The sequence below is a fragment of the Thamnophis elegans genome, chromosome 7 (assembly GCF_009769535.1).
Source record: "Thamnophis elegans isolate rThaEle1 chromosome 7, rThaEle1.pri, whole genome shotgun sequence".
Lineage (NCBI taxonomy): Eukaryota > Metazoa > Chordata > Lepidosauria > Squamata > Colubridae > Thamnophis > Thamnophis elegans.
This window is the reverse complement of record NC_045547.1, coordinates 50,669,999-50,695,342: the sequence shown is the minus strand read 5'-3', so window position 1 is coordinate 50,695,342 and position 25,344 is coordinate 50,669,999. Positions and strand designations below refer to the sequence as shown.

Here is a 25,344-nt window from a genome sequence, read left to right as displayed (position 1 = left end):
TATTCTGAAGAAATTATTCATTGCATTGTAAGTTTCTGAGGTTTTTTTAATCCAGAGATTTAAAAACAAAAATAAAAATGCCATTATGGGAAAAAAGGTATAAAATGGTTTGGGCTGCAAGATATCTGACAACTTATAAATGACCAAACTTCTCCAGTATGGTCAACTCACAGATCATGAGAATTAATTTTCAACCCACATGGAAAATAACACATTGAGGAAAACTCTTAAAGATAGATTATTCATGATATAAGACACTTTAGACAGCATACAACACCAACAATACAGCCAATTTAACAATGCAGTATTTGTAACAAAACCAAAGGATAATCTTATATAATTATAATTATTATTTTTTATATAAAGTTTTTTATTTTTTATTTTCATAACAACCACATGTATACTATTACATAACCAACATATTATTATTAAATGTTTACATCAATTCATCTTGCAATCAACTCCCAAAAACAATTATTGGCTCTTCTGCTCTCCATACACCATATTTGTATCTTATCCATCATTTTCTTCTCCCTTTCTCCTCCTCATCCCTACCTCCTTTCTTCCCTCTGTCATCCTTCTCTATTTCCTATTCCTCTCTTCTTCTCCTCTCTCCCCTTTCCACTCCTTCTTTCTCTCCTCCTCTTCCCCCCCGCCCTCTCTCCTATCCCTCTCTTCTTCCCTTCCCTCTCCCCTCTACTTCACACTCTTCATCTCATTTACTTGGTGTATTTAAGCCTCTGTGCAAGCTCCATTTTATGTTGATGGCATTTATAATTCCTTTTCAATATACATATTTAATTTTAACATATATCTTCCTCCTTCATTTTTAAAAGAGAAAAAAAAGTATACATATATAGGAATTGTATTTTTAAATCAACACATCCCCCCAGCCTATTTTTGGCCGGGATATAGACCTGGTTACAATTCCCAGCTATTCTCAACATTATATTTATATAGTTATGCATCTTACATGCCCCAAATTTGTAGTTCTGTCTTTGTAATCTCAATAATTTCCCATTGTAAGTATATTTGATGTTCCCTCTCTATTTTTCCATACCTTGACTTAGGTTATCCTTAATTGTCTTTAAATAACAATTATTACTGTTCAATGTTCATTTCAATTCCATTAATCTACTATATAGAATAACAGGCGGTACACATCTCACTTTGTTCATCATCTTAGGTGTTCTACATGTGTCCATATTTCATATATTTTAACCCATTGTCAGGCCTGCAGCGGTTCCTTTAAGAATCTCTGGCCTGCCACACTCTCTCTCTATTTCTTTATTATGCTGTTTCATTAGTGGGGAATTGGGAGGGGGAATAGTAAGGAGTAGAATTGTAGAATGTGTTGTTGTCAAAAAAGAACATTCCTTTCTAGAAGGCCAAGGTCATCTTTTGTCTTCACATCTCTGCACCTGACCAGAACTAGATGGGTGGAGATGCCAGCGTGGCAGAGGAAGATTGGACCATGTGATAGACTTGTGGGTGTGGGAACAAGATCATGAACTTTCAACTGGGTGGAAACCCCAGGAAGTTTAGATTCGGTTTTGCAACAGATGTACCAACGTATCTATTAATAAATTTGAACTTTTTGAAGAGATTTGCCTTGAACTCTGATTTAGTTTTGGATGATATTTGGAATGCTGACACCCATACTTAATTGTGCTTCCATTGTCAAATTCAATCAATTAGCAACTCAATTTAATTATCATGTATAAAAGTGAATCACATACCTTTGCTTTACATTCTCCACATAACAGTTTCATATTTATCCATATTCCATATATTTTAACCTTTATTTAATTATCTTTCCATTATCATATTCAATCAATTAGCAACTTAGTTTTATTATCATGTATAGGAGTAAACCACATATCTCAGCTTTATATTTCCCAGCAAGTCTTTTGTCCCACTTCTCTATTCCTGTCTTCTCCCTTTTCTTTGTTTGTTTCTTTGACATGTCCACCCTCTTCAATTTTCCCCAAGCCACTGTCAAACCCAGTGAAATCTTTTGTATTTCCCTTTGTTGGGGTGTAACCCCCCTCTTCAGTTTTTTTTATGCCACTGCCAAACTCAGTGAGATCTTTTGTCTGCTTTATATTTCCTTTTGTTGGGACACGCACACTCCTTTTCAATTTTCCCTATACCACTGTCAAACCCATTGAAGTTTTTTGTCTGATTATTTTCCACCGTTTCTACCCCTTCATTATCCCCTCTCTTTTTCCTTCACTTCTTCCTTCACCTCTTGCTTCTCCTCAATATCTGACTTCAAAATTCTATTTAGATTTGATTTTAATGATTTATGCATATTTTTAATAATTTCACATAGTTCTTCAATTTCCCACCTTTTCATAATGTCTAGTTCCAAAGTTACAGTTAGTTATACAGTTCTTATTTCAGAGTTCTGGTCCACCTTAAATTTAGCTAGTTCAGCTGATGTGGAGAGGAAGAGAGGTGGGAGCCATCTTGATCCTTCGTTCTTCCTTTGGCAACAAAACAAAAACAAAATACTTTCCCAGCTCTTAATTTTATCCGCCCCCCCCCCCCTTGTTACCTTAATGTCCAGTTCCAAAATTACAGTTAATTATACAGTTCTTATTTCAAAGTTCTGGTCCACCTTAAATTTAGCTAATCCAACTAATGTGACGAGGAAGAGAAGCGGGGACCATCTTGATCTTTTGTTCTCCCTTTGGCAGAAAAAAAACCTTCGTATTTTCCTGGTTCTTGATTTTATTTTTTTTATTTTTTTTTATTTTTTTTTATTAGTAAAAGAAAAATACAACAATCAATAACTTGTAAAAGACAATACAACATCCACCACTGTTTTGCTTTACATTTGACTACGTTTCGAGATATTCCCATAATATCAAAATCATTATAGACATCAAAGGTTAGGTATCTTCTTCCCTCCCTCCCTCTTTCCTTCCCTCGTTTCTTCTTTTCCACTCCCCTCTCTTCCCTCCCCCCTTGCCTCCTTCCCTCCTTCCTTCCCTCCCTTCTTTTCTCCTTTTCTCCTTTCCTTCCCCCTCCCCTTCCTCTCTCCATCCCCCCCTCCTTCTCACATACCTTCCCTCCTTCCTTTCCTTCTTCCCTCCTTCCTTTCTTTTCTCTTAACTTCCCTCCTTTCTTCCCTCCTTCCTTCCTTCCTTTCTACTCTCCTTCTCTCCTTCCTTCCCTCCCTCTTTCCCTCCTTGCTACCCTCTCCTCTTCCCTCCCTCCTTCCTCCCCCACTTTCTTCTCTTTCTTCTCTCCTTCTTTCTTCCCACCTCTCCTTTCCCTTCTCTCCTTTCTCTTCCTCTTTTTTATCCTTCCCCTCTTCTTCTGCCTTTCCTGTTCCTCTCCTTTCTCCTCTCCATCCTGACTTTCCTACTACCCCCACTCCCTCCACTCTAACCTTTGTTGCATTTACATATTTTCCTCTACTTAGGACGACCTGGTTCTCTTTTTCTTTCCTTGTTTGAAAAAGGCAAGGTTTACAAAATGCGAGATGGAGAGTTATTTTTATCTTCCATTACTCATCTCGCCTTACCTAAAATGAAACTTGATTGCTAATTCCATGCAGGTAGTTGTAACGGATTTCCTATCAGCTTTTTAAGTTTTTCCAACATTATGGTCTAGCAGAGTTGCTCAACAGTGAGTTCTCACCCCTAATACATTTCTCCTCTCAGTTATCTCTCAATTTTTGTATGTTATTCGTTTGGGTTATTACTTGAATCGTATTGAGTTAGTCAGCTATCTCTTTTTATGTCTAAGTCTTCACTGACTCATCAAGCCATTTGTACAGCTTCTCCCAGACTTTATAAAAGTCTGTATCTTCTTTATCGTTAACCCGCATCATCAGTTTGTTCATTTCTGCTAATTCTAAGATTTTATTCATCACCATAGTGCTAGTGGGGGCATTTTCACTCTTCCAGCACTGTGCGTAAGCAATCCTTGCTGCTGTCAAAATATGGACGAGGAGGTATTGATTGGTTTTACATATTTTTTGATCTGTTATCCCTAATAGGAAGGTTTCCAGCTTGAGACATAATTTAATTGACAGGATTCCGTTCAGCCATCTTAGTGTTTGCTTCCAATACGTTTTGGCAACCGGACACGTCCACCACATATGGTAGTACGTGCCCAGCATTGTTTTACATTTCCAGCATTTGGCCGACACTTTTGAAGAAATTTTTGCCAGTCTTGTCGGAGGAAGATGCCAGCGGTAGAACATTTTGTATATATTTTCTTTATAGGCCGTCGATTTTGTCAATTTCAGGTTCCATTCCCAGACCCTTTCCCAGTCATCTAGGTCTATTGTGTGGCCGATGTTTTGGGCCCTGGTTACCATGACTTCTTTTACTCTTTCTGCTTCCATTTTTCGAATCAGTAAGCAGTTGTATATTTTCGAAATTAATTTCTCATCTGGTCCAATTAAAATTTTATCTAATTCCTGGTTCTTGTTCTGGAAGCCAAATTGTGCTAGATCTAATTTATGTTTATTTTGAATTTGAAGATATGGCCACCAATCAATGTTTATTCCCTTTTCAGCCAAATTTTCCCTAGGGTATAGTTTATTTTGATCGTCTAGCAGCTGTTGGTAGATAACAATTTTATCAAAATTTATCAAATTCCGGTATATCAGGGCTTCCGTCGGAGATATCCATTTGGGTAGTTGAGTGTAAAATTTCCTTCTGATTTCTAGCCAGTCCTTAATTAATACCCCCCTTAAATGGTGTCTACTAAAATAATTGTGGATTTTATTTCCCTCGCACCATAAGTAATTGTGCCACCCATATTGCAGATCATGGCCCTCTATTGTTAAGATTCTTTTGTTAGCTAACATTACCCATTCTTTTATTCACATAGTTGTTGCTGCTTGATGATATGCTTTCCATTCCGGTAAGCCCATTCCCCCTTGCGCTCTTTTATCCTGAAGATACTTATATTTTATTCTGGGCTTTTTGCCATTCCATACAAAATTTCGTATCATTTTGTCTAACTCATTATAGAATTTTTCCCCTAATTTGACCGGTGCCGTTTGAAATAGGTAGAGGATTTTTGGCAAGACATTCATTTTAATTACTGCGACTCTTCCCATCAATGATATTTGTAGTTTCAACCAGTTTTTTAAGTCCTTTTGAATGTTTCGTAGTAGTTTATCATAGTTATCTTCTTTTATGGAAGAGCATTTCGCAGACGGCCAGATCCCTAAGTACTTAATTTTTTTGGTTACCTTTAATTCCATTATTTTCTCTAGTTCTCAAATCTGATTTTTGGGAAAGTTCTTTATAATCATTTTTGTTTTTTCCTTATTTATTTTTAAACCGGCCACACGCCCAAAGTTCTCAATGTCCTTCATCAAATTCGGTCCTGAAATTAGAGGGTCTTCCACGATAAAGACCATGTCATCCGCGAAGGCCTGTGCTTTATATTGTTCTTTTTTTATAGTCAAACCCCTGATTTCCTGGTTTAATCTTATCCGATTTAGGAGAACCTCTAAGGACATAATAAATAGTAGTGGGGAGAGCGGGCACCCTTGTCTAACACCTTTTCCAATTTGTACCCTCTTTGTTAGTTCTCCATTAATTATGATGCTTGCAGATTGCTGTGAATATATAGATTCTATGATCTTAATGAATTTGTCGCCAAATTTCATCATTTTTAATTGTGTGATTAAAAAGTTCCAATCTAAGTTATCAAAAGCTTTCTGGGCGTCGACAAAAATTAATGCTAGTTGTTTCTCGGATCTTGTTTCGTAGAATTCCAGAGTATCAATTATTATTCTTGTATTGTTCCTAATGTGCCTTTTTGGGAGAAAGCCGTTTTGATCCGGATGGATACTCTGGTTTAATATTATTTTTAGTCTTTCCGCCAATATTGATACAAAAATTTTGTAATCTGCATTATCAACAATATAGGTCTATAGTTTTGGATCTTGCTACTGTCCGCCTCTTCCTTTGGTATTAGGGTAATGTAAGCTTCCCCCCATGATTTTGGAACCTTACCATTTTGTAGTGCCTCATTGCATAGTTCTAATAATTTGTCTTCGATGGTGTTTTGAAGTTTTTTGTATATTTCCGACGGAAGCCCATCCGGCCCAGGTGTTTTGTTGTTTTTTTGTTTTTGAATGGCCTTTTTCAGTTCCTCTTGTGTAATTTCTTTATCAAGCATCTCTCTCATCTCCTCCGACAAGACTGGAAGTTTCTGCTTTATAAGGTATTTTCTAATGTCCTGTTTGCTAATTTCGTCCTGTTTGTATAATTTCTTATAATAGTTCTGTACAATCTTTTTCTTTTCCCCTATTTCTTGTTTCAAATTCCCCTCCTCGTCACACAATTGTTTAATAATTCTTTTGACCTCCTCTTTTCTTATTTTGTGGGCCAGCCATCTCCCAGTTTTATTTGCATGTTCAAAATAATTCTGCTTCATTCTCTTAATGTTTTGTGCTATTTCCTCTTGAGAGATCAAATTTATTTGGTGTTTAATTAACTCTCCTTTTTCCCTGTGTCTGCTATTTTCTGGCTCTTTCTGGATCAGCAGTTCTGTCTCTCTTAATTCTTTGTTCAATGTATTAAGTTTTCCCCTATACATTTTGTTTCTTCTTATTATGTAGGCTATTGATGTTCCCCTCACAACTGCCTTCATCGTATCCCAAACGTTTTGTATTGAGGTCTGCTCTTTACCATTTTCCTTGAAGAAATAGTCCAGTTCCTTTTCTATTTGTTGTACAAATTGTTTCTCTTGTAATATGTTCTGGTTTAATGTCCACCTAGCTTTTATCCTTGACTTCCCTTTCTATTGCCATAAGACTGGGTGATGGTCGGCCCACTTGTTCGTTGTTATTTCAATGTTTACAGTATCCATGAGTAGTTCCGGGTTTGACCAGACCATATCGATACGGGACCATGAATTATGTGGATGAGAGTAAAACGTGTACTGTTGTATCTTGTCATTCATTGTTCGCCAGACATCATAAAGGTCTAATTCCTTCACCATATTTACATAGGCAGTCGGTAGCTTCCTTCTTGTACTTTTCTTGTGTGTACCCTTATAATCCATTTTACCGTCTGCTATTGTGTTGAAATCCCCTAGAATACATATATTTTGCCACTTTATTTCATTTATCCTCTTGTATAGATTAACATAAAATCTCTCTTGTTTTTGGTTTGGAGCATAAATTCCAACTAGTAAAAAATTTTTCCCACCATTCATTATCTCCACCATTAATACCCTACCCTCTTTGTCTGCGTGTATTAATTTGGGGTTCAACCATTCTTTTATATACATCACAATTCCTCTTTTTCTAGTTTGTGCTGACGAGCAAAATGTTTTACCTAGTTTTGGACAGTTCAACAGGTTATTATATTTCTCTTTAATGTGGGTTTCCTGAAGACAGATTACATCTAGCTTTTGTTTCACTAGATCCAACAGTACACGTTTTCTTTTGGAAGTTATGTTAAGACCATTTATATTTGCTGATAGTACATTCGTTTCCCATTCCTCAGTTCCTTTACAAGTTATTCGCTTTGAGGGCACCTTTAGATCTTGTCTCAATTGGTGACCTTGCTCTTGAATCTTCTCTGCCATATCTCTCTCGCTCTCTGACCTCTCCCGTCTCTCGCCCCTCCAGTTGGGTTTCAATTATAGTGTCCTCCTGTCTTAAAGGTCCTTCTTTATTAAACCTCTCTTCATCTGCTAGTAATAGTTCCTGGAATTCTTGAGCTTTCTCCAAAGTATCTATCCGGTACTTCTTTTCCCTCCATGTTATTAACATTCCTTCTGGAAGAAGCCATCTGAACTGGATTCTGTCTCTGTTTAAATGTGAAGAGAGGAAGTTGTATTTCCTTCTCTTCTCTCTGACTCTCCGTGGAATCTGCTTTAAGATGAGAATTTCTTTACCTTTATATGTTAGTGAGTCCCCTCTTATTGTGCTTAGAATGTCCTCTCTCAGTTGTCTTCTCAACACCCTCACATGAATCTCCCTCGGAAGCCGATGGCGTCTTGCAAAGCTTGTATTGATTCTATAGACTTCGTCCAGTTCGTTAATGACCTCTTTTTTCAGCCTGTCAAGGACTAGTCCCAGAATTTCTCCAATCAGCTCCCGGAGGTTTTCATCTCTTGCTTCCTCCACGTTTTGTAGTCTCAGATAGTATGCTGATCGCTCTAATTCTAGATGGAGGATGGCCTCCTCCAGGTTTGAGTTTATAGATTCCAGTTTGTCCTCTACTTTGTCTATCCTTTTTTCCGCTATTTCCGTTCTCTCCTTAACATTTTGAATTTCCTGTTCATTTTTCGACAGCGCTGTTTGTATTGCCCCTATACGCTCCTCAATCTTTCCCATATTATTTCTAACTTCATGCATTTCATTCTTTACTCCCTCCAGGCCTTGGGTGACACTTTCGCCCATCTTCAATATTGCCTCCTGTAAGGAGTCCATTGTTACCACCTGGCCTTGTGGAGTTGGGGCTGTCTTGTCTCCCATTTGCCTGCCCTCAGGGGACTTTTCCCTCACCGGGGTAGATAAAGGGGTTTGCTTTTTACTCCCTTTGGTTAAAGTTACTGTTCTTGTTGCCATTTACGTTGATTCAGTTCTCCCCCTTTAAGCTGTAAATCTAGTACCTTCTGGATGCTGCTTGAATAATTATACAGTACCCGGAATACATGCAAGGTAGTTAAGCTAGAGCAGAGCTATATAATATAGACTCAGTTAGTTCTATAGTATCTGGGAGGCGTCTACTAGTCAGGGAGAAGGCGTTTCAGCGTGAAGAGACAGGAGACGGGAGAGGCCAGAGTTTCTGAAAGTATTTTAGAGCTCACCCATCAATCACTTCCTGTTGTCAGTATAATGTTGTCCTTCTGTTGTCTCTGGCTGTAATATGACACCGCGCTCTCAGTGTTTTAAAGCTGGTTCAAACCCTCGCGACTCATAGGCTTTTTCCCCTTTTTCCCATGAAGGGGGCAGATCCAACTGACTGTCTTTCTCTCCTCCGTCTCGTCCTCCGTTAATCCTCCAGATTTAAATAATCCAAAGTCTCGGTCTTTCTCTATCACTCTGTCACTCGGCTCTCTCAAATCTTTCCTGTCCGTCTTTACTAGCCGCTTCAACCAGATGCACCCACACACGTATCTGTACTTATTACAGTTAAGTAGTTTATCCCTTCAGATTTAGGCTTTTAAGTCAAGATCTTACGTTTGCCGTCATTCAATCCGCAACGTTCCCTGCAGCTGTCTCTCCCTTCCTTGTTGAAGGCTGGCAGTCACGTCTTCTGGTCGGCCATTAATCAGCCGACCTCTTTTGCACACGCTCTGAGGGAGCCTCTCACTTCGTGGGGGGAGATCGCCTTTCTCCCTCCACTGCTCCGATGCTTCCCCTCTCCACAGGTCCTCGCACCCCGAAGGGACCTTGCCTACTGCGGCCACGCTCGTGCAAAGACCGGGCGAACCGAGCAGAGGATCTGTCGGCAGCTCGCTCTGGCACGACGCCAAACCGGAAGCTCTCTCTCGGTTCTTGATTTTATTATTATTTTTCCCTTGTTACCTTCCACCATAATAATAAATATTATTTTAGCAGCAGCATTTGTACCTGAAACCAATAGAAAGTCACATTCCAAAGACTTTTTAGAAGAGTAAAGTTTTTATAAAATACCTGGTGATCATGAAAATGGAGGGCATCTTTGCTGTTTCACAGAAGAGAAGCCACCACAGAAAATGTCCATTTTCAAGTGCCCTCCCTTCTTATCTTTTAGTAGCTGGAGATCATTAACATACATTTTCTGTTCACTCAGAGTCAACAAGCAAAGCTTATCTTGGCTAGATGTTCTCATAGATACCCAGGCATTGACTGAGATAGAGCTTTATAGGTAATAAACAACACTTTGAATTGTACAATACATGGAAACAGTACCAACAGTCAATGCAGCTCCTACAACAAAATTAAGACAGTAAGGAATCTGTCCAGTAGATACACATAAGGACAGCTCCAAGTATAGAGAGGTCTTGTGTATAAAACAAACATGATATCTAGGAAAGAATCAGATTCTGGTAAAATACAAATTATATATGGTGAAGCTTTTCCCAAAGAGATCCATTTATAATCAATGAGAGTAAAATGATGGAAACTATAAATTATCCTGAAAATACATAGTTTCCTTTGAAAGGGCTCATGGTGGTGTAGTGGTTGAGATGATTAATTAGGATTATAGAGACAGGATAAGTCCACATTCAGCCATGGAAACTTACACATGAGGTTGGTTGCTATAATGAAAAAATAAATATTTCCATAAAAGTCATGGTGAGCTTTTGGAGGAAATGCAAGAAATAAAGATAATAAAAATGAAATTCCTTTGACAAACAAAAAATATGCACCAAAGATTCTGTGTTTTTTAACAAACTTGATTAAATTACTGTATTTATAACAAGGTGTTTAACAATGGTGTACAAGAAATCGTATCCAAGTAGATTATAGTGGAAAAAAATGTGTTTTTGCTGTTAAAGATATAGATTTACATTAATACATGTCCAAATTCTTCAAAATTATTTAAGTACTAAAATGGGTTGTGTAACTCCTATAAGAATCTTAATTAATAACGCCAGAAAAAATTCTAAGACCCAGTTAATTAAATCAGCCATATATTTGTGTCGAAAATCTGTCTCCAATTAAATAAATTATTGCACTGGTTATTACCCCTAAACTGACACTTGAACAATTATACTGCATCTATTCACAAACTGCATATTCTTTAGAAGATATGACGCCAAACCAAAATAGTCAAGTACATGAAGAGAATACAAGTCTCAGATCAACCATGCTTTAACAGTTTACTCATCATTATTTGCTAACTCCCTAAGCAACTTAGTGTACATGAATTCTATACTTTCCCCAGATCTGTGCATAAAATGGATTAACTTCACAACAGAAAATAAAGGCTATTCTGAATTGTCTGTTGCTTTATTATTGTAAACATTCTCTAAAGCTAAATGTTTGCTAGCAAATCCAGGAAGAACCCTTACTAAGCAAGCTGTTCTGTCAAACAGGTTCTTAGAAAACAATCACCCATTTGGAAGCATCAGTTTTATATAAACGTTACATTATATGGCTGAATCTCTTACTGGCCATTCTTAAAATGCAATACTTTCAAGGAAGCTGTATCCCTCTTCCTATGATTTACATTGTCCTATTCTTAGTGATATGGCATTAAATTGGTTTTCTTAGCATTTCGGAAAATAGTCAATTAAAAGCTGTTCTGAGTGCACAAAATTCACCAACTGCACTTACATAAACTCCTCCACTCTCAACAGATGGAAGATCTAGCCATATGTGAACAACTTATAGTTCAGTTTAGCTTAATGCAAAGCATACCTCATGCCCCTCAGTGGACTACTAAACAAACCTTTAAAAACACACAAACACAAACAATTTGGGCAGATTTTAATATCTCGTTATGGTAAACAAAAATCATATCCTGAATCAATCAGAGCATAAATCATAGTATTTTTTATCAATAGGATCACTTATAAAAATGTGTATATTTCAAATCTTTATAGTTAAAGCCAGTTTAAATATCAGTATTAAAAACAAAAATAAACCACAGGGAGCAGGCATTAGCTCTCCTGCTTAATGCAACAAGGTTTTTTGAAAGTGAAGCAAAGTAGCCCTATCTTAATAGTCCTAATCAAAACATCACCCTCCCAGAAACAGAATGCACTTGCCCATTAATTCCCCTGGAAAGAAGTCACCCCTAATTTCACCAACCTCCCAGATCCCGAAAGTGTCAAGCCGTGGGAGCCCGGGGGGGGGGGGGGGGGAGAGGCACTCATGTTGCTTGTCGCCTTCAGGATACCACTAGGTTGGTGAGTGACGCTGTGCCCAGCCAGAGAGGGGGGTTGTCAGGTGGCTGCTCTCTTGCGAGAGGGTCCCCGAACAGCCGGGCACAGCTTCAAGGGCAAACCGCATGACCATGCTCACAAGCAGCCACCCAGCAACCTCCCTTTCCAGCTGGGCACAGTGCTATTCACTGACCTAGGGGGTATCCTGAAGGTGCCAAGCCATGTGGTGCTCTGCCCACCCCCCAGCTCCTGCCGCTTGGCACCTTCGGAATATCCCTAGATTGGTGAATGGCGTTCTGCCCGGCTGGAGAGGGGGGCTGCGCGAGCGCCTGTTCTGCCCCCAGATCACGTGTCTCCCAGCCTCACTATGCCCTGGGCCAGCTCTCCCTGCAGGACCAGGGCACCACCGCTCCCCCAGCATGGCTCCTCTGGCTTCCAAAGTCCGAAGATCGGCTGCCAAGTCTTCCGGAAGTGGCCGCTCTGGTAGTACACTCTATGGTTGTGGGCCAGCTGCTCATGAGCATGGTCACCTCATGGCTGCTGTGTTGCGCTGCTGCGACACAGCCATTCGCCCTGAGGCTGTGCCCGGCTCTTTGGGAGCCCACCTGCAAGAAAGCAGCCACCCGGAAACCCCAAAACAATAAGCCTCCCCACCAATAATAAAGCCCAAGCCATATTTTGGGGGTCAAAAGAAAATAAGACCCTGTCTTATTTTCAGGGAAAGACTGTATATTTTTTTCATTACTACAAAGAAAGGGTCAGGCAGATTGTCAAAACTTGACAGAGCTCAATTCATCTGTCTGCCAAAACAACTGCAATAGAGGTTCATCTCCAAGACAAAAATTTCATTATAATGAGAGAACATGGTAAAGGTCTGGGGTTCCTTGGCATCTCTCAGACTGCTGTTGAATGAGAAATGTAAATGAGTAATAAGAGAATTAAACATTGTCTTCTGTGGACAATAAATGTGAATAGACTGAAAATGCCAGAAAATTACAATGGAACGAACAAAATAAAAAGAACAAGAAATCTTTGGGTAATTTTATCAAGTAGCTGTGCAATCAAAATAAATATTGCCAATTTTTAAAGAATTCACTAAGATGAAGATAGAACAGAACATCCATTTGCTATAATTGCTGAGGAGACTACATAAACTAGATATAGAGAACTATTAATAGCCCTCAAATTATAAGGGTTATTAAAAATGGAAGTTTGACAGTAATACAGAGGATACAATACAGTAGAAAATCATCTTTCTTAAAAGCTGCAACTATGTGCTGTGAGTCACAAGGGAGTTTGCTTAACAGTCCCTGTGAGGAGCAAAAATAAAGCAATAGACAAAATGGATGCATTTGCAGACACAATAATGAATGTGGCTTTTCACCCATAGAAACTTGGTGATTATGTGCATTAGGTTTTATGGACATAGAGTTAGCCTATTACATATGTATTTATTTGTTCAGAATTCTGTGCTTACTCTTGAATAAATATAGAGGAAATGTTTTCATTTTCCACATTTCTATTGCAGTGTCTGTTATAATATGCAAAGAAATAAGTTCAAAAGGAACACTTACTGAACATAAACGGGCACAATAATAAATAAGAATAAGAATTCTTATTATAAGAATTATAAGGAGTTCTGTCCTGAAGCAGTCAACAAGTACAGAACCCTTTCAGATGCCCAAATATGCAAATAAGAAAGAGTAAAGGTGCAAAATTAGTATACCTATTCCTTGGCTCTAATTGTTTAGGCAAATACCTGAAGAAATCACTCAGAAGACCAATATCCATATTAATACAATTTCAAGAGCTATTATTCATTGGGTCAAATAAAGCCATTGCTTGCATATATGTCAGGATATGGGTGAATGAATTTTTCCACTGAATGGACATTTAGACCCCCTCATAAAAATGTCCTCACATCTGCCTGTACTTTTTTTCTCTGTCAAACATCTTGAACAGCTTTGTGTTAAGAGGAAGCCCTCTGCCTCAAGTTAGTCAATCATTGGTAATCTTTGAAGTTAAGCCTCTAAAACTATATCAACACTCCAATGTAAGAAATCATGTTTAAAAGAATGTGCTTGAAAAGTTCCTGAACTTTTCATTCTGCACTATTATAGTCAGAGAAAATTTGGTTACTATATGTTATTACAAATTATGTTACTCTTATATTAGCCATAGAGGAAGTATGATCTTTTCTACTAATTTAGAAAATTAGTAGAATTTTCTACATTTTTCAACAAAAAAACACCATGTACATATAGCACATCAAATGGATCAGATTTGGTAACCATGAAATTCAAAACACTCTGCCTCTTCCTCGTCCTCTTTCCTTAACTGAACTTTGAGAAATCTCTAAAGCCCCAGAAATGTAACCAATAGACTTTCAAGGCATTTGCTACCAGTTGAAAAGCTGCATCTCATTCTCATCAAATTAAAACAATTACATTTGCAATAACTCAGAACTTTAATTTTAAGAAAAGGTTATACTCAGTTGAAGTAATAATTTTAAAACACATGTAGTAGAAAGGTGAAGAATGGGAAAAAGGAAAAACAGCAAAGGACTGTAGTCTCCTTCATCCCACCTTTGGAGGACACCTTCCACAGTGACAAGGTATTGTGTGCAGGGAAGATGGAAAATTTTGAGAATGAAAGGGATCAAAGGCAAACACTCTGGACATCATCATTGCAGCACAGGCCCAAAAAGGGGGTTGGAGGCTTGTTTTAGCTAAATACCATTTTGCCATTATCAAAACAGAAGGAAAACAAATCTATGTTAAATCATCCTACAAACACAGGACATCTTATCCACCCATAACAATTCAGGAGCTTGCACACACACCAACTGCTGGACTAAATGCTATTCTACAGAAGCAAAGGCAAAACAGTGGAGTGGCCACTGCTCTATGATGGAGTTTTATAAAAATGAACCAGCTAATGGCATTTTTTTATTACTTTTGTCCCTTTATTATACTTTCCCTCTTTAAGGGTTCCATATAATAAGTTGTACTGGAACATATGTGCAAAAACCCACCACATGCCAAAAGCAAGCACTTTAATGTATTACATATGCTTCTTAGGAATTTAAGAATGAGGCTTGCTTCCATGCAAGTATAGATACAGAAATGGATATCAATCAAGGTTGCAAAATTACACACAGGTAAAGGGGGGCTTGCTTCAAGCTAAGGATGAATCAAAGCCAGGAAAACACTGCCAGTGATTGATGTACCAGCTATGCTTCACACTCACTGAAGGAGAAATGAAAGAAAACCGGTACAAGATACAATAGTTATTCCATGACTTGGGGGAGGAAAATTCAACTGAACCTGATATTTAGTAAATGGGCTTGGTACCGTATATACTCGAGTATAGGCCGACCCGAATATAAGCCGAGGCACCTAATTTTACCACAAAAAAACTGGAAAAGTTATTGACTCGAGTATAAGCCTAGGGTGGGAAATGCAGCAGCTACCGGTAAATTTCAAAAATAAAAATAGATACCAATAATGTTTTTGAATATTTATTTCAAAGAAAAACAGTAAACTAGCGGTGTATTCAATGAAATACTTCACTCACCTCATGATGCTGATGTCCCGCTGTGATGATGATGTCCCGTGCAGCCGCGGGAGCGATGTCCCGCCTCCTATGACACACGGCACAGTGATTCCTATCATTGGATCACTGTACCAGAGGAGGTGGGACATCGCTATGTGGCTGCTTGCCATAACAAGGAGGAGGTGGGACATCGTTGCAGAGCGGCAGGAGGGGGAGGAAGGGGAATCGTAAGACAGCCCTGCATTACATTAGAACGTGAGGAGGGGGGATGGTGCGGTGCGCGCTGCGCGGCAAACTAACACAGAGGGAGGGGAAACTCACAGGGGCACTGGGCCATTCACGAGTGTAACCCAGCGGCATGGCCCCGCCCCTTTTTCTCCTCCATTTCGGGCAAATTTTTCACTGACTCGAGTATAAGCCGAGGCGGCTTTTTTCAGCCCAAAAAGTGGGCTGAAAAACTAGGCTTATACTCGAGTATATACAGTATGTTAAGCAGGTTTTCCTAGATCTTTTGCAAGAGTCTTTTTCCAAACCGGCCTGTGCGCTTCTCATATGAAAAGTTAAAGCGTTGCCTTTAGTTCAGAAAAGTAGCGCCCCGCCCCACTTTTCTTCCAGCCTCTTCCCACCGAGCCGGTGCCCGGGCCGTCGCCTTTTTCCCCTTCTGCGGCTGCTGCGGAGTCCTCGCTGCCCGGAAGACTACACGCACGGGGGCCTCCCTTTCAAGCCCTCCCGTGGCCAACCGAGGGCCCAAGACACCCCCAACCGGCTCGGCCCACTCCCAGCGGCTACTTACTCTGCGTATCCCGTGGTCCAGGGCAGCCGCTGGGTCTCCTTGTTGAGGATGAGGATGGGGCGGGCGATGTGATCGGCGGAGCACTCGACCTCGTCCTGAGAGAGCCCCAGGAAGTCGGGTCTGCCATAGGGAAAGCGACCAGGCAAATCCAAGCCCCCGCCGGGCTCCGAGCCCGAACTGCCGGACATGATGCCTCCCACCAGATTGGCCACGGCAGACCTCATCCGCGTCAGCATATTAGTCCCGCCGCCCGCGGCACCCACGGGGCCAAGGGAAGCACCATCCAAAGCGGGCGGGCGCGCAAGGCGACAGCAAGGCAGGTTTCACGCTGGAGCAAAAACGCTTCCGCCGCGGAGGGGCTGCATGGAACGGACGGCGAGGAAGTCACCCGCGGGAGCCGCCGAGCCGAGGAGGAGGAGGAGAGAGCACCCACCGTGGCGTGGGCATAGCAGCAGGAGCAGCGGCCACCCCGCTTGGCTCTTCCGCGGCGGGCGCCGATACCCGAAGTTGACCCGAGCGGAGCGGCTTGCGCGGCTCCACGCGCTGCGTCACGTGATGACAGCCTGCCTGGGCTCGGTGGGCCACGCGAGCTTCCTGGTTTTCGGGCTGCGGCAGCGCGCTCGCTACCAGCGCAGCCCCGGAGATCTTGCGGCGGTGGTTGGCCTGGTTCTGGGGGCTGCCGGCGGAATAGGAAAGGCCGAGGGGGCTGGGAGACAGAAGGCAAAACCAAAGAGAATTGGCTTAAGAGCAAAGGGCGACTCCGTTAGTCTTCCCCGAGTAGAAAGTTGCCACGCATTTCTACCTTAGCCTGGAAGTAGGGCCGCTTCAATTGAATCGCTCCCTGGAGGTGAGTGAGGGTTGCAGCCTCAGGCTTCAATATTGTAAGGAGCAGGGCAATTTTCAAGTTGGAAGTATTTAAAAAAAAACTTTTGTAACCAGTCCTCTTTTTACTTTGTCGCCTGTCCCTTGGTGAATTCCGTATGAGTTTTTCGTTAATCGGGCTTTATTAATAAAGAGTTCAATGTTGCATTTTTTGCAGGTGACTGCTTCTTCCGGGTTACACCTACTGGGATCTGATCCATTCAATACAAAGTGGTTCAAGGTGGGGGAGGGGATGCATACAGAACATCTAATCTGCTCCTCTCTCTTATATTGTGCTATGCTTTTTATTGTATTTATTGACCTGTTGGCCTCTCAGGCAGCACATATGAATTCCAAGTTAGTTTGCATATAAAAGACAATACTGAGAGTCAGAATGAAGTGCTGCAGATGCATAAAGCATCCATCTTACTCATAAATGTCCCATCCCCAAGTTTGGGCCCACTCCTAGGGTGCCGTCTTTGACAGTCACACAGAACCAAGCACTTGTTAGTCTAATAAAAGATGTACCTGCCCAACAAATCAGTAAATCTTGAGAAGTCTGCAAAAAGAACCCCCACCAAGTCTTGATTTTAGGATTGTACAGGGAAAGGGGAAAATCATGCTTTGGATCTGGGGAAATACAAAGTATGCTTTTTATTATAAAAATTTAAGCAGCAAATTATTTTGACATGGCTTACCAGCATCTTTAATAGCTGATTACAAGGACTAAGTCTAGGTCTGTGATGGTGAACCTATGGCACGCATACCAGAGGTGGCACGTAGAGCCCTCTCTCTGGGCATGCACACCTTTGCCCCCAGCCCAGCTCTGTTGCATTTCTCGCTGTCATTTGTGGGACTAAAATGCCATGCAAAAAAGCCTTCATGCCGGTACATTTGCTGTTGCTGTCTTGAGCAGCAGCACAGTGAAATTTAGCCCACTTCCCAATGGTGGAGACGGGAGACGCCAGAGCTGTTTCCGCCACTACTTCTTTGCTGCTTCCCTCCTCCAACCCAGCTTGCCTGTCTCTTTAACTCAGGCCTCTTTGTCACTAGGCATGCTCCCCCTGAAATGAGTCCTCGGTAGAAAGTGCGCGTGGCAGGCTTCTCTCAATGGCCTAAGCAGGACAAAACAACTGGGAAAGGATTGGGGTGGGGTGGGGAGAAATAAGGTAAGGAGGAAGAACAGAGGCTTCTCAGCTAGTTGTCGCCTCTCAGATAGCTTTTCTGGCAAAGCTGCCCCACCTTTCCCTCCCTCTCTCTCTCCCATGGGGGGAAGGAACCCAGTTCAAGCCAAGATGTCTCCATTTCTCCATTACCTTACCTATACCTCCATTACCTACCCCCTCCCCATTCTTTCCAATTGCTTTGTCCTGCTCGGGCCCTTGAGACAAAGGCATGATTTAAAGAGACAAGCGAGCCGGTTTGGGAGAGGGAAGCAGCAAAGAAGAGGTGGCTGCAACAGCCCCAGCATACACCCCTCCTCGCCCACCACAGCTGCCAGGGCTGCTGCTGCTTCATGGAAGGGGGGTGGGAGGGAGGGAAAGAGAAAGTAGGGGAAAGAAAGGGGGGGATGAGAAAAGAGGAAGGGAAGAGAAAGGGGAGGGAGGGAAGAGAGGGGAAAAGAAAAGGGAGGGAAGGGAAGAGGGAGGAATGGAAAGAAAGATGGAGGGGGAAAGAAAGGAAGAGAAAAGGGAGGGAGGGGAAGGAAGAGAAGGGAAGAGAGGAAAGAAGGGAAAGAGAAAGGGAGGAAGGGGGAAAGAAAGGGGGAAGCGAAAGAATGGAGGGAGAAAGAGGGAAGAAGGAGGAAGAGAGAAAGGGGGAAGTTGTACCATAAGGTACAAGCAAGGTGTTTTCAATCCTGTCATGAATTTTCCATTTCTATCTCCAGTCATACTTAATGGCTCTGCTTTGGTATAATTGAACTGAATAAAAGTTTAGTGTTTTTGGCAGTGCTGCAGGTCTGCCCAGATCTTAGATAACTTGTTTTTTTTAAAGATAACCTTTTCTATCTTCATTGTCAAATATCTCTTCTCCCCATTTTGTGCCTTATTGTAGAGGTATTGGAAAAACCTCTGGTTGCAAAGATGTTGACAAGCTAGGCTTTTATCACTTTTTATCACTTTTATCCAGTTTCTAGAACTGTTAAATGCAGTATAGGAAAGATGGTTTACAGATCCCACTCTTAAAAACTATTCATAATGCTTCAAGATGAGTACCAAACCTTGAATTGCACCTGGAAACATACTTGTAGAACTATAGTATCAAATGTGCTAAATAACAGGTGCCAATAACTCCCTGTGTCACCATATTCTGCATCAGCTGAATTTTCTAAATTCTCTTCAAAAGAAATCCCATGTAGAGAAGTGGTCCCCAACCCCTGGGCTGCAGCTCACTACTGAGATGTGACCTGTTCAGAACTGGGCCCATTTTCCTATGATTGTCTCAAAGCTGGGGCAACCGAACCTAAGAACTGAGCTGGAGCAGCAGCTGGAACTGGGTGAGATAATTGCAGGTCTCACTTAATGAAACTCTTTGGAACTTTGAAAATTAGAGTTTTAAAAGAAATCCCAGAGCTTAGAAAAGCGACTATTTGGCACTTGGAAAGAAAAGGAGAATTTGAGACTATAAAATAAAAAGCCCAAGAAGAATTCTTGCATTTGGAAAGCTGGGGAAAGCTAAAACATTCTAGAAAAATGATTTTCAGGAGAAAATAGCATTATTCATGTGTATTTTAAATTCCCTGAATATTTTGACAATCAGCTGCATTTCTTATCTTATATGGAACAGAAATTCAGTGCCATCTACTGCTGGAAAAAGGTACTATAATATTCAAAGTGCAGAAGGCTTGATGAGCACAATATATACTAAGACTTTAATAGGCATAACAAGAGAAGAAGCAGTTGGAAGATCTATACAGAAGACGACAATTTGGACATTGTGAGAAAATTTAAGGAGTGCTTGTGTGTCACTTTTTTGTGTTGCTTTTGTGTGTGTGTGTGTTTTCTTGTCTGTTCTCTTTGAAGAAAGCTAACTTATAACTGGATTCATCTACTTTTGCAATTGGATTACTATTGGACTATACTAACTCAGAAGAACACCCTACCTTTGAAAAGAAGAGGAATAATTGAAGAAAACAAGAAAAACAATGAAACTAAAGTCAGGTCAGTTGTGAAAAGAGATAATTGGGGAGATTGCAAAAGCATTTTACATTGTTATAAAATGGAGTTCCAGATATATGGAGAAATATTTTTGATGCTAAAAAAGTGTGTGAATCCTGTTCTATCACAACAAAGTGATAGAAAGTTTGTTTACACACAGAGAGAAGAAAATAGAATTTGAAGGGGGGAATTTAAATGAAACACAAGACGTAAAAAGTATAGAAGAGGAAGAAGTAAAAAACCAGAATCAATTGGACAATATTGTGGAAATTCAGAGAAAGGTAGAAAGAGTAGAGAGGAAAGAGGGAAAACCCTCCCCAAAAAAGAAGCAGTTAAAAGATAAAAAGGGAAACATTTTGCAGAGACAAGTGGAAGTTTTGGCAAGGGGAAAGCAAATAATACAACTAAAAGATAAAAGGGATACAGGAGCGAAAGCATAATACATACAAAAATGGGGGGAAAAAAGAGAAATAAGACTTCAAGAGAGCGGGATAAAAAGCAGATTAAAAAGTCACCTAAAATGGAATCCTTAAAAGAGTAAGAGATGATGGTTAATCAGGAAAAGGTCAATAGAAAAGTGGTATAATAATAGGGTAAATATTAGTAAATATATATAATAAGGTAGATCAGTAGATGGGAATGTGAAAGTAGACAATTTTATATTAATTTTGAATGTAATCTAATGTTGGGAATTTAAAATGTTAATGATTGGGGAAGGGGAATTTGTGAGATATTTTGGGGGGAAGAAGAAATAGGGTAAACAATTAGAAAAACTAAAGAAAAAGAAATACAGTGATGTTAACTACTGCATGTGTAAAAATTGAATAAGAAATGATAAAGAATTATATAAGGAGAATAATATAGTTGAAGTGGGAATAGCAAAGATTGTGATAAATGATTAATTTGTTAAGATGAATTAATAGTAATTAGTTGAAGATAAAAAAAGGTGTTAAGCAATGATATGTATGACTAACTGAATTGATGGAAAAAGACAAAGGATTATATAAAAGAGATGAATATTGATAAAAGTAGGAAGATTAGAATACAATGAAACCATGATTATAAATGTGATTTATAAGATGTGACCCGGTAAACTGTCCATAAAGTATGTATGTTGAAAAAAAGAAAAAAATGCAATAAAACTTGTAAAAGAAAAAGAAAAGAAATATCACAGTCCATCCATAGTATCATACTGAAGAGAGAGCATCACTTCCCATTACCTTGCTGATGCATAGTTTTTTTCACCACCACTGTACCCCCATGAATTTACAGATAGTCCTTGACTTATGACCATTCGTTTAACAACCATTCAAAGTTATGACAGGGCTGAAGAAAATGATTTACATCCAGATATTGCATGTTCAACTCACAATTATGTGATTAAAATTGTGGCATTTAGGAATCTGCATGTTTTTTCAATGGTTGCAGCATTCCAGTGTCACATATTCACCATTTGCAACCTTCCAGAAAGTTTCTGACAAGCAAAGTCAATAGGAAAAGCCAGAATCACTTAAAAATCATATATTTGCTTAACAACCTCAGTGATTTACTTAACTGTGGCAAAAGGCCATAAAATTGAGTGTTACACACTTAACAATGGAACTTCCAGTCCCAATTGTAGTAATAAGTTGAGGACTACCTGTTTTTGATTTACTGTAATTTCTGTTCAATGTATATATATACTGGAAAGTTCCGCTGTGCTCATGGGCCATATAGCTTCAATTATTGGTTCCTTGCATAAAACTCAACCTTGGAAAGCAACATGGACTTTTTCATAACTAAGCTAAGGATGTATCCTTTTGCACAATTAGCTAGTTGTGAGCTCTGATGAACATATTCCACTAACTCATGGAGACTATAAAATGCATAATTAGAAGAAGCAAATTTATCAAGTTATGGTAAGATTTGTTTTTAAAAAATACTTCTATTGTCCTTTTAAGAAAACCATACTTTCTTATTGGAGGAAACCTTCACTAGTCATATTAGTTTTGCGTAAAATTGAAAATATGTGAGAAAACAGATTGCCTACAAAATAGCCAGCACGTGTGCTGCTGTTGTCCTATCCTTTTAAGTTCTTGCCCTAGTCAGCACAGCAGTTGTTGGTTATAAAAACTGAGCAGAGAGACAGCCTGGTTCTGGTGGTGGTTATGTGTATTTGTAAAGGAGCCAGCAGTAGGATTCAGAAGAAGTAGTTCGAGGAACAGTAGGAGGTGGTGTAGAAGTGGGAAAGACTGGAGTAGTGAGCTATGAGTACTAGCCTTTGAGTATTTATATGTGTGTGATGCCTAGGGACCTGTGTACCGTATTTTCATGCATATATCCCGCCCACGCAAATAACCCGCCCACGCAAATAACCCGCAGGTTTTCAAGATTTATGTAAAAAAGTTTTTATACACCCCGCCTTCTTATATAACCCGCGACGATTAAGCCATCGGACCTCCCCATTATAACCAATCGACGTTATATGTAAACTTTATTGCTAATTACAATGGTATTACCTTTACCGATATTTATCTTCAATAAACGTGAAGTAAAATATAGGCCGTACTGGGAACAATCACGCTGTAGTGTGACACTAAGCCATCCAAATAAACAAAAGATCGAGACCGAGACCGGAACATTGTCGATCGAGTTTAGTTTGTTGTTTTTCAAAACCATTCGCGAATTTGTCTCTTATTGCCGATTGCGTTCAAGAAGTTCTTCGCAGAGCCACTGACTTCTAACAGGTATGTTTAGCATTCAGATTACTGTAAGTTCTAAGTTCACATTTTTTAGATCCGTTGCACTTGAATAAATAAAAATTCTAATGACAAATAATTTTGTCTTTATAGAACCATGCCTAAGCGAAAGTCATACACGGCCGATTTCAAACTTAACGTAGTAACACGTGCTGAAGCAACCAGCAACAGATCATCTGCCCGAGAATTTGAAGTTGACGAAAAGTCAATAAGAGAATGGAGAAAAGATAAGGCTGCATTAGCGAAAATGAATCCTAGGAAACGCGCCAGACGAGGTCCTGGAGCGAAATGGCCGCATTTAGAGGTAGACCTTAAGAACTGGGTTTTAGACAGGCGGGCGAATAACCAAGGAGTTTCTACATTGGCCATCCAAATGAAAGCTAGGCTTATTGCCGTTGAACGAAAAATATCCGATTTCAAATGTGGCTTAACCTGGGTGGGCAAATTTATGAAACGGAACAATTTATCCGTGCGTATGCGCACAACAGTTGGACAACGTTTACCGAATGATTGGGAGCAACTAGTCGCTAATTTTAGAGATTTCACCATTGAGAACATTAGAGAACGCGGAATTTTGCATTCTGAAATAATTAATATGGATGAAGTTCCGATGGCCTTTGACATTCCTGCTACGAGGTCAGTCGCTGAAAAAGGAATTAAAATGGTGGCCATATCGACTACCGGTCATGAGCGGACCTGCTTTACTGTGGTTCTGGCATGTACAGCAAATGGAATAAAACTTAAACCAATGGTTATATTTAAACGAATCACGATGCCCCGCGAAAAATTTCCACCCGGTGTCTTCGTACACTGCAACAAAAAAGGTTGGATGGACAATGAAGTTATGCTGTTATGGATAGATAAATGTTTCCGAACCCGACCAGGCGGATTTTTCTCGAAGAAATCGTTGGTAATATTTGACAGCATGGCTGCACATAAGTGCGAAAACGTTAAAAAGAAACTGAACGGCCTTGGGGCCCATGTTTCTGTTATCCCTGGTGGTTTAACTTCCAAACTTCAGCCACTTGATATTGCAGTAAATCATCTGTTTAAAACTTATGTTCGTGCTGAATGGGACGAATGGATGTAGTCTGGGACTCATACTTTTACACCGTCTGGTCGTTTGCGTCGTGCAACCCATGGAGAAGCCTGCAATTGGGTGCTTAATGCGTGGAACAAAATCTCTCCTGATACTATCCTGAATGGATTTAAAAAGGTGGGCATCATTGCTGATGAAAAAGAAGGCACTTCAGACCTAAGCGACAACTCGGCAGACGAAGATGACGATCTGCGACAAGATGCTGTCACCTCCGAACGCCTAGAGGCCATTTTAGCGGCATTTAATGATGATTCGGGCGACAATGCCTTTGAGGGTTTTTCTTCATCTAGTGAAGAAGAGGACAATTAAAGTCTTTTAATTAATTTATAGTAATAGGACAAATATGTTTTAAAGTTTAATTTGGGTTGTATAGGGCTCTTTTATATTGATGTGAAAATATGGTAACTTTGTTTTAAATAAAACAAATAAAAAATTCAAATAACGCAACAGGTTAGTTTATTCAAGTTTGTTTACTGCTATACTGGTACGTCTCCCTTTAGTTAATCTGTTAGTCGCTGTTGTGTACAATATTTTCCGTATACCCCGCCCACTTTTATACCCCGCAGGGGGCATGCAGGGTAGGTAAAAAACGCACATTGCCCGCGGGTTATATGCGTGAAAATACGGTAGTTGTGTTGGCTCTCTTGGGTTTTGGAGCCCACTGAGTTGGGTATATATGAAAGAACCCGTGATAGAAAATCCATTTCATTTCAAAATGGAGCAAGATAGAAAAATATGCAAGCTAAATATAACTATCTTGTGTGCAACAACAAAGCATTAAAGTGATGGGTTCACTATAGCCTCCCATATATATTCCATTGTAGTTATTATATGAGTTTGAAAACTTAAACAGGAGATCTTCAAGTCGTAGAACTACATTTAAAAAGCTATATTTTATATTATAATTAAATTTTGTTTCAAATATCTTTTTCAAAAAATTATGCCCCAAAATAAATCCTTTATTCCATAGTGTATACTATATTCAGAAGAGTGTAGAAAGTTACCACACACATCCTCCTAGAAGAATGAAATATTTTGAAGAATATTTTTAAAAAGGCAGAATATTATATTTTCCTAAATGAGAAGCGGAGAAACATGTTTTTCTTAAAAGACAGAAAGCAGACTCAATCTCCCTCCCCCAGCAGATTTTTGAGCCCATTGAGAAAGACTAGGCCATCCTATCTACAAAACAAAAGATCTTCAGCTCCAGGATGATGGGATTAAGACATGATCCTCAGGACATAGTACGATTAACCCACTAGCAGTAGAGCTCACTACATTGCACAATCTCCTAAAGGGCATTGCATCAGCCAAATTTCAGTCAAG

At 39.9% G+C, this 25,344-nt stretch overlaps 1 protein-coding gene across 2 annotated transcripts in view; it reads right to left on the bottom strand.

The window, feature by feature from the left end:
* The window catches only part of PPM1H (protein phosphatase, Mg2+/Mn2+ dependent 1H), a 112,990-nt gene extending 94,683 nt beyond the window's left edge, over nucleotides 1-18,307 (bottom strand). Inside the window, exon 1 of one of the 2 annotated variants that reach the window (XM_032221413.1) lies at nucleotides 16,163-18,307. In XM_032221413.1, coding sequence (XP_032077304.1) covers nucleotides 16,163-16,398 — 236 coding nt within the window. In that variant the 5' untranslated portion in view covers nucleotides 16,399-18,307. The remainder of the gene's footprint in view (nucleotides 1-16,162) is intronic. The other variant, XM_032221412.1, reaches the window with a different exon arrangement.
* Nucleotides 18,308-25,344: the final 7,037 nt, after the last annotated feature.